Here is an 8,994-nt window from a genome sequence, read left to right as displayed (position 1 = left end):
TCACTCAGGTGAATGGGTGGTGATGCCAGGCACTGAGCCAGGGAACACAGACTGTGAGGGAAGGCGATGAGTGTGGTTTGAATGTGTTGAGGTTTGAGATGGATGGAGTCCTATCAAAGGAGATGGTAAGTAGGTGGTCGCTGCGTGAGATGGAAGCTCAGGAGAGAGGTCTGGGCTGAGATATGATATTATGGCCCATCTGAGTCCTGGCAATATTTGAAGACATGGATGTGGAGAGGATGCCCAACTGAGGGTACCGAGAGAGAAGAGTGGAGAGCCCCTGGTCTCGACTTGAGAACCTCCAGCTCCTGATGTCCAGGCAGAACAGGCTGAATCCATAAAGGAGTCAGAGGAAGGACAGATGGGAAAGTAGGAGGAAAACCAGGTGAGTGCTGTGCTCTGACAGCTAAGAGAAGGCGTGTTTTGCGGTGAAGGAAGCAAGCAGTTGACTGTAGCAAAGGCTGCTGACGGGCCAGGTAAGATGAAAATGGAAAATATGCTCATCTATGTTCCCAGCACCAGGGCACTGAGTGACCTGGACTGAGCTGCAGGAGGACTTTTTCCCTCAGTTCAGTTCAGTTGCTCAGTCGTGTCCGACTCTTTAACCCCATGGACTGCAGCACCCCAGGCTTCCCTGTCCATCACCAACTCCTGGAGCTCACTCAAACTCATGTCCATCGAGTTGGTGATGCCATCCAACCATCTCATCCTCTGTCGTTCCCTTTGTCTGCCTTCAATCTTGCCCAGCATCAGGGTCTTTTCCAGTGAGTCAGTTCTTTGCATCAGGTGACCAAAGTATTGGAGCTTCAGCCTCAGCATCAGTCCTTCCAATGAATATATAGGACTGATTTCCCTTAGGATGGACTGGTTGGATCCTCTTGGAAAAATGAAGCACCTAGTGAGAAATGTGGAAGAGTTGGTGTTTTCATCTGGTTGTTGTTTCTTGAAGAGATCATAATGATGTGTTTAAAAGTGTTTGGGAAGGAGCCATTTGAGATCCTTAAGGAGAGGAGAGAATACAGGAAAGAGAAGGGATGATCAGGGGCATCATGTACTTGAGAGGAAAGGAAATCTGAAACCTGGAGGGAGGAGTTATTTTAATGGGAGGACAGAATCATAAGGGTATGTGTGTGTGTGTGTATGTGTGTGTGTGTGTTGTATATGCATCCACATGCACTTTCGTTCCCTCCTGATGGCTTTAACTTGTCCTTAAGGTCAGAGGGAAGGTTACCTGCTCAGAGCGGAAGTTTGAGGGTGGTGGAAGTTTCACAGCCTTCATATATGTGGGAAGGTGGGTTGACCAGAGACCTCCAGGCAATGCTAAGGGCAAATTCCAGGTTGGTGGGGGCAAATTCCAGGATTTTTTAAGTCATGCTATTGCCTGACTTTTCCTGGCAGTGCTAGGGAATGGGTATAAGCACAGAAAGTGAAATTCTCTCAGTCATGTCCGACTCTTTGCGACCCCATGGACTTCTTTGCGACCCCATGGACTATACAGTCAATAGAATTCTTTAGGAGAGAATACTGGAGTGGGTAGCCTTTCCCTTCTCCAGGGAATCTTCCCAACCCAGGGATCGAACCGGGGTCTCTTGCATTGCAGGCAGATTCTTCACCAGCTGAGCTATCAGTGAAGCCCAGACACACAGAGGAAGTAAATAATTGGGTTCATTTAGTTTTGCCATACAGGTGTGACATAAAAGACAGATCATAGGAGTTTTGGGTGTTGGCAATTGTCTAATTGAAGCGGACTGCGAAACCTGAGCTGGAGGAGGGTGAATAATGGAGAGGGTGGTGGAGAAAGCAGAGCTGTCAGTGGACTGGGGTTCTTGTGAGGTGGGGTGTTTAAAACAAACTGTCTGAAAATAAAAGAGGTTCTGGATAAGAAATGGTGAGGGCAGAGGAGTTACCTGTGGTGAATGGCTTGAGCTGGAGATGAGAGGGTGGGAATGATGGCCTAGCCATAGTGGAGGCGGAGCGTGGGGTAGGGATGCAAACTGTGAGCCAGTTGCTGGGAGAGGACCATAGCACTAAGTGCATGCGTTCAAAGGAGCGGGGTGTGTCTGTGTGTGGTGTGTGTGTGTGTCAGAGGAGGAAGGTGATGAGGAAGGGAGCCGTGGACAGTGAGGCAGGAAGCTTTAGTGCATGAATTCAAAGTTGTGTGTGTTTGTGTGTGTGTGTATGTGGTGTACGGTGTGTGTGTGTGTGTGTGTGTGTGAGGGGAGGAAGGTGATGAGGAGGGGAGCTGTGGACAGTGAAGCAGGAAGCTTTAGTGCACAAATTCAAAGGAGGTGTGTGTGTGTGGTGTACAGTGTGTGTGGTGCACGGTGTGTGTGGTATACGGTGTGTGTGTGTGTGTGTGTATGTGTCAGGGGAGGAAGGTGATGAGGGGAGCTGTGGACAGCGAGGCAGGAAGCTTTAGTTCTCTCTTTATCGCTCTTTGGCTTAGGAAATTATCGGTCTGCTTCAATTAGATGACTGCCAACACCCAAAACTCCTGCAATATTGTTATATATAATATAAAAATAATCAAGGATGGACTCTGTAAAATAAATCAAGTATTAAATAAATAACTTTTTAGACTTTTGTTCACATCAGTTCAGAAATTTCATCTCTCTCGCTGTCAACTCAGAATAATATAAGACAATAGCTGGATGACCCATAGCCTCAGCCTGATATTACACAGTAGCTATAAGAAACATAAAATAATTCAAGAAGCAACACTCTACTAACAAGAACCTTCATGAACAATTTTCTAGTAAATGTATAGGCAATAAGATATTGTTTGTATAGAAATAAATTATTGCTGAAGCACTAAATTAAAAAGTTATCACTAGAATATAAATGTCAACCTAAGTTAGTGAATTTTCTTCATATATTACAGAGTCCTTTTAGTGTAGTTAAAAGCTATGGTTAAATGGAGATTCATGATGTATGAAATAAACTATTTCTCTATTAAGTATGCAGGTTCAAAATATAATATCAGATACATGTGGTTATAAAGTGTTCCTGCCCAGATTTCTTGAGTGAACATTTACTTCTTAATATTTAAATGCCAGTCAATAGATTTTAAAATTATTGTAGTTTATTATTTCATTGTCATAAAAATCCTGACAATAACGAGAAAATACTTTGGAGATTAAGTTGCTGTTTTGTAGAATAGAAAAAATGTTTGATTGTTTTTGTCATCAGTTACTTTATTCATAGGATAGAAGAAGATGTTTATTCAGTTCACTTGGAAGAATATTAACATATTAACTAGTCAAAGTGTGTGTGTGTGTGTGTGTGTGTGTGTGTGTGTGTAGATACCAAGGGATAGTCACTCTTTGTTCTGCCTCTGTATGAAGTGTCAAAAGTGGAATACCTTTCTTGATTTTTCTCTTTGGTCCTGTATGTGAACTATCTCCTTCCCACCCCCTTCCCCACCGTGTGTAAGTTTGAGACACTGCTTGACAAAAATTTTGCAGCAATCCTTACACTGTCAGTGCTGCTGCTCAGGATTAATAGGAAGCCAGCCAAGGGTCTGATGTCATTATCCATCAGAGGACTTTAATCTGGGGGCCTTGGACGCCTATTGGGAGGATCTCTGAACCCTTTGAAGTGATGTACAAACTCACTTGCATACATAAAATTTTCATCTGGTTGTTAAACGAGTCCATGACCCAAAGGCAGTCGACTAAACAATTCAGTAACAAATCCACTGTGGGCAGACTGCATAAAGCATGCTCTTTGCATAGAGTTGATCCCAAGTTGATGGCAATAACCTTACTTCTGCATCTCCTTAAATGTCAGATTTGACATAAGAAATTCACAAACTTTTTGTTTCTCTAGTTGGTTTAAAATACTTTTGAGAAAAATTCCAGGTATGTAATTTAATTTTCTCAGATGTAAAAATAAGCTAATATTTGTTCATCTAAAACTGATTTATCACTGGTCTTAATCAACTCTAATTCCTCCATTTGATATATACAGTTATGCAAAATAGATATTTTTCTTTTGTTTCCTTGGTGATTATCTGATTAAATTCATGACAGTTGAAAAGTAACCAGCATGGTTGAAAACAGCATAGACATATCCTGATGCCATAATAGTCTGTTACTGAGTTACTTTTTGTTTGCATGTTTGTTTCTGAGTAAAGTCCTGATCAGAATAATAATACAAATGGTCTGTTTTGTATTAATACTTACCATGCGTCAGACGCTCTGATAAGAAATTACCATGTTTCATCTCCTTTAAACCTCACATTAATCCTTTAAGAGAGGTACTGCTGTTACCCATTTTATAGATGAGGAATTCAGGAGGCAGCGAGTGAGCTGGTAGGAGGCAGAGAGTGAGCTCCAAGCTCACAGCTGAGTAATAACACACCAGCCCCCTTGAATGGGAGATGGTGCGGTCTCTCCAGAGCTACAGCAGGCAGGCGAGGAGGTGGACCGCTAAGATGTAGTCCCAGTCACGCCTCTCAGCTTCAGTGCCTTCAGCCACAGTGTGAAAGGCGAAGACAAGGCTGCCTTGGCTACCTCCAGGGGATTTTATGAGAGTCAGGTTTAAAAGCATATGAAGGCTATGAAAACACTCTCCACTCTGCCAGTTTGGGGATTATCCATCCAAGCCCAGTTGATTTCTGTCTGGTCCTTAACTGGCTGGGGCTTGGGGGTCCTTTCTTCTGGTCTTTGGGGAGTTCTCCTTCACCACAGTGGGGTGTGGAGGGTGTAGGACAGGTCTGTGTAGGGTGAGCTGGACTTGAGACTGCAGGAGGTTACGAGGAAGAAATCTGATCTCCTCGAGTCTGTTGATTGTAATTCAGTGGCATATTTATATCTTAGCATTTACTTTAATTTTAATAAGGTAGGTTTCATTTTTTTTTTATATTTAGCACTTCATCTTTTTGTCTTGCCTTAGTAGCAAAGTTATGTTTAAAGTCTGTTCCTCCAATTTAAGGCAGTTTGAACACTGACGATGTTTAATTTTTGGAAAAGGAACGAGAAAAAAGGAAGCATGAAAGAATTCTGAGCGAAGAGCTTGTAGCTGCTGTGACCTACCTCAACCAGTTTTTGCCTCCCGAGCACACGATTATTTATATTCCGTGGGACATGGCCAAGTACACCAAAAGGTGAGCAGATGCTCGTCTTGTCTGGTTAGGTTTTCCTCTTGTGATGGAGAATAGCAGGAAGCGACCTCCCCCGTAAAGTCACTCTTATTTTCCTTTGTGATTCTGCTTAATGGGCTGTTTAACTGCTGGTGTATAATTAGAGGGCTTAAATTAATTGATCAAACTCTCTGCCCACCATTTTTTCCATTTGCAAATTCTCTTTGAAGTATCCTAGTGACTTCAGAACACCTCTCCTCAGCTGCTTTTCCTCAAAGGTGTTAGTTTTACCTTTTCTTTCTATTTCATTCTGTCTCCCTGTTTAATTCCTTTCTCAGATGCCACTTTCAGACGTTCTCACTCGTGGGTGAACCAGCACTAACTCCCGACTGTTTATAGTAAATCCAGACCCCTTGGTGTAATGTGAAAGCCCCAACATCTGGTTGGTTCCAGAATGTAATAACTCCTTCTTTATTCCCAGGGCTATTCTGCTCCTGCAAAGCTATCCAGCAGGTTCTGTCTCCAGTGTAGCAGCTGAGGTCCAATTCTGGACCCTTTGTTCCTATTATTTCCTCTCCCTCCACTCCGCCTCCCTACCCACCAGGGTGCTTTCCCACCTCTCTTACCGTCAAGTTCTGATTCAAAACTCATCTCTTCCAAGGAGCTCTCATTAACCTTGCATTGTCCTTTGACTCATTTGCTGGGCGTCCTACAAACACTAGGTTCACATCAAGGTCTCTCTCTCATTTTCTTAATGTCACTGTGTTGTTTTGCACTTGACTCATTGTACTTTTCTCTGAATCATCTTACATAGCTAGATACATGCACGTGCACACACACACACACACACACACACACACTTTCCCAGAGTATAAGCCTGGTTACTGGTTGGTGCCGTTCATAGTAATGTATTTCCCAGTGTTTTCTTCCCAAACAGCCGCACTGAGCATTGTGCTGTCTTCACATTTCATGACTGTGTGTTGACTTCACTGACTCCACTCTTGGGGAGTGAAAGGCTTTGGAAAAAGCTCTTGCTGGGAGATGCCATGTGCCAAGTTTAAGGCTTGGCAACAATTGCTATTGAGTTACAGGCCCTTCTTGTGCCAAATCTTGCTAGTTATTGAGTACACCTTGCATTCTAGAAATTAATTCTTACAATGAGCCTATTGAGTACGGACCAGAGATTTAAAAAATTGCATTCCCAAGCACCATTACTGTAGCCTTGGCTTTGGGTATAAACATAGGTGCATGTGAAGAGTCGGGCCATTCTCACTTCTCTTACTCTTCCTCCTTGCTCTCAGCAAGCTGTGTAATGTTCTAGATCGCCTGAACGTGATTGCAGAAAGTGTGGTGAAGAAAACAGGCTTCTTTGTAAACCGCCCCGATTCTTACTGTAGCATTCTGCGGCCAGATGAAAAGTACGTATGGTGTTTTAAAACCTAAGATATCAAGAAGTTAGCGCTTATAGACAAAAAATATTCTAGACATGAGCAGTTTGTACTCCTTGGAAGATAGATGACTATTCCTTTGGGGAGACGACACCCTGCCCACGTTGTCTGTGGAATGAACGTTCATGAGGGTGGGAGATTCTCTTGGCAGCTACATACCTTGAGATGGAAGCCACAGAATCTCTTGCTTCTTAGAATAAATGTTACATAAAGTATTTCTGTAAAATAAAACTTTCTGTAATGAATTCTGTGTTTCAGTATTAAATAGGAGCAGGAAAATTTTTTCTTATGCACCCGTCTATAGATTAGTATTTATAGTAACATTTTAATGAAACTTGTCAGTGTATTAGTTATTTGCTCGCAGATCTTTCTTCATTGGGGCTTCCTTGGTGGCTGAAAGAGTAAATAATCTGCTTGCAGGAGACCTGGGTTTGATCCCTGGGTCAGGAAGATATCCCGGAGAAGGAAACGGCAATCCACTCCAGTATTCTTGCCTGTAAAATCCCATGGACAGAGGAGCCTGGTGGGCTACAGTCCATGGGGTCCCAAAGAGTCAGACCAGTCTATACTAACATTTTAACGAAATTTATCACTGTATTATAGTTATTTGCCCACAAATCTTTCTTCATTACTACTTTGTGAGCTTCTTTAGATCAAGCATCTGTGCTTAATTTATCTTTAAAGAACCAATGTTATGTATTTCCAACATTTTATTTTCAGTTAAAAAAGTTAACTATAATGGTAAAGAAAAAACATGCAAAAAGCAAGGAAAAAAAAACCTAACCAATTACTAATGTGTACATCTTCTGTTATAGTTTGAATTTCAGGGCACCTGTGACCAGGGTCCCCAGGACTCCTCCCAGGCTTGGTGATTTCCTAAGAGAACTCAGGAGTTGTAGTGTATTGTTGGCCTCTTGGCTGTGATTTAATATGAACAAGCAAAACAAAGCAAAATTAGCCGAGGGAGAAAGCACATGGGACAAAGTCCAGAGGAAATGAGGGACTCGCTTCCAGAGTCCTCTCCTGCTAGAGTCACACGGAGTATGTTCAGTTCCCCCGGCAACTTGCGACAGCGAATGTGAAGTGTTGCCAACCAGGGGAGATGATTGAAGACTTGGTGCCAGGGTTTTTACTGGAAGTGGTCCCACAGGCAGCTCTGCCTGGCAGCTACCAAAATTTCAGGCTCCCAGAAGGAAAGGCTGTTCAGCAAACCATGTTGCTTCTACAAACAGCTTAAGCACTGTGAGCCATGCTTGTCTGTTCTGGGAATAGTGGGAATTAAAGTTCCCGGCACCAGCCAGGGGGCAGCCTTGTAAGCGGGCCTTTCTGAGCATAGCAGTCAGGCCTGCTGTGTTAACTCTTTTTCTGCACTGCACCTTCTTTTAAATAATTAAAAGATTAATGTCATTACATAGTACTTATAATAGAATATTTCCCCATGCCTTCGTTGGCGAAGGCATGGAGAAAACATGTGGGAAGGAAAATAATGAAGAAGTTTGTAAAAACAATGAAAGGACTGTAGCAAAGCTCCATGAAGAAAAGCTGGAGGAAGTAGAACCTCCTAAAATCAAGGGGAGAAGGACCAGGCTTGGTAGATTGTATTATAAAGTTGATCTGCAATTATTCATGTCTGTAGAGACTGAACAGGAAATGGGCTTAAAGCAAGAGACTTTGGATGAACGTGGGTGACGAAATGCTAGTGTGCGGGGCTGGAGCAGGTTAAGATGCTCCTTTCCTGGCCTCCCTTTGAGGGGAGCATGGGTAGCATTCCATCTCTGTTATTTGCAAATTCACTTACCTGAGAAAGTAAACTGAATCACGGATTGTTCAGGGGCGTTCAGCCCTATTACTTTCATTCTTAATTAAGAGCTGGTACCAAATATGAATATAGATTATGTTATTAAATATTTTAAAATTAAAGCATGTATTTTTAAACACAGGTGGAATGAACTAGGAGGATGCGTGATTCCCACTGGTCGCCTGCAGGTATAGATGACATTGTGTTAATAATGAACAGAATTTGTATCCACTGTGTGTGATGTTTTCTGAAAGCAACCATGGAGAGAGATACTTCTTATTGAATGCAACATTATTAATCATTTGAGAACAAGTTTTAATGCCTTACAGCTAGTGTTTAACTCTTGGAAAGGATGTATAGCTGAAATAGTAATGGCCCATAGATTTTCGGGGGGGCTTCCCAGATAGCTCAGTTGGTAAAGAGTCTGCTGCAACACAGGAGACCTCGGTTCGATTCCTGGGTTGAGAAGACCCACTGGAGAAGGGATAGGCTACCCACTCCAGTATTCTTGGACTTCCCTTGTGGCTCAGCTAGTAAAGAATCCACCTGCAATGTAGGAGACCTGGGTTTGATCTCTGGGTTGGGAAGATCCCCTGGAGAAGGGAAAGGCTACCCATTCCAGTATTCTGGCCTGGAGAATTCCATGGACTGTATAGTCCCTGTGG

At 42.8% G+C, this 8,994-nt stretch overlaps 1 protein-coding gene across 1 annotated transcript in view; it reads left to right on the top strand.

Moving 5' to 3' along the window:
• Positions 1 to 8,994, top strand: part of FIG4 (FIG4 phosphoinositide 5-phosphatase) — a 173,064-nt gene that overhangs the window by 77,713 nt on the left and 86,357 nt on the right. The window contains exons 11-13 of the mRNA XM_010856621.1: positions 4,974 to 5,107; positions 6,385 to 6,501; positions 8,472 to 8,517. Of these exons, the coding sequence (XP_010854923.1) occupies positions 4,974 to 5,107; positions 6,385 to 6,501; positions 8,472 to 8,517 (297 nt within the window). The remainder of the gene's footprint in view (positions 1 to 4,973; positions 5,108 to 6,384; positions 6,502 to 8,471; positions 8,518 to 8,994) is intronic.

Source organism: Bison bison, unplaced genomic scaffold (genome assembly GCF_000754665.1).
Source record: "Bison bison bison isolate TAMUID 2011002044 unplaced genomic scaffold, Bison_UMD1.0 scf7180017864373, whole genome shotgun sequence".
NCBI classification, from domain to species: Eukaryota; Metazoa; Chordata; class Mammalia; order Artiodactyla; family Bovidae; genus Bison; species Bison bison.
Note: the sequence above shows the minus strand (reverse complement) of the source record. Positions and strands in the feature narration are given on the sequence as shown.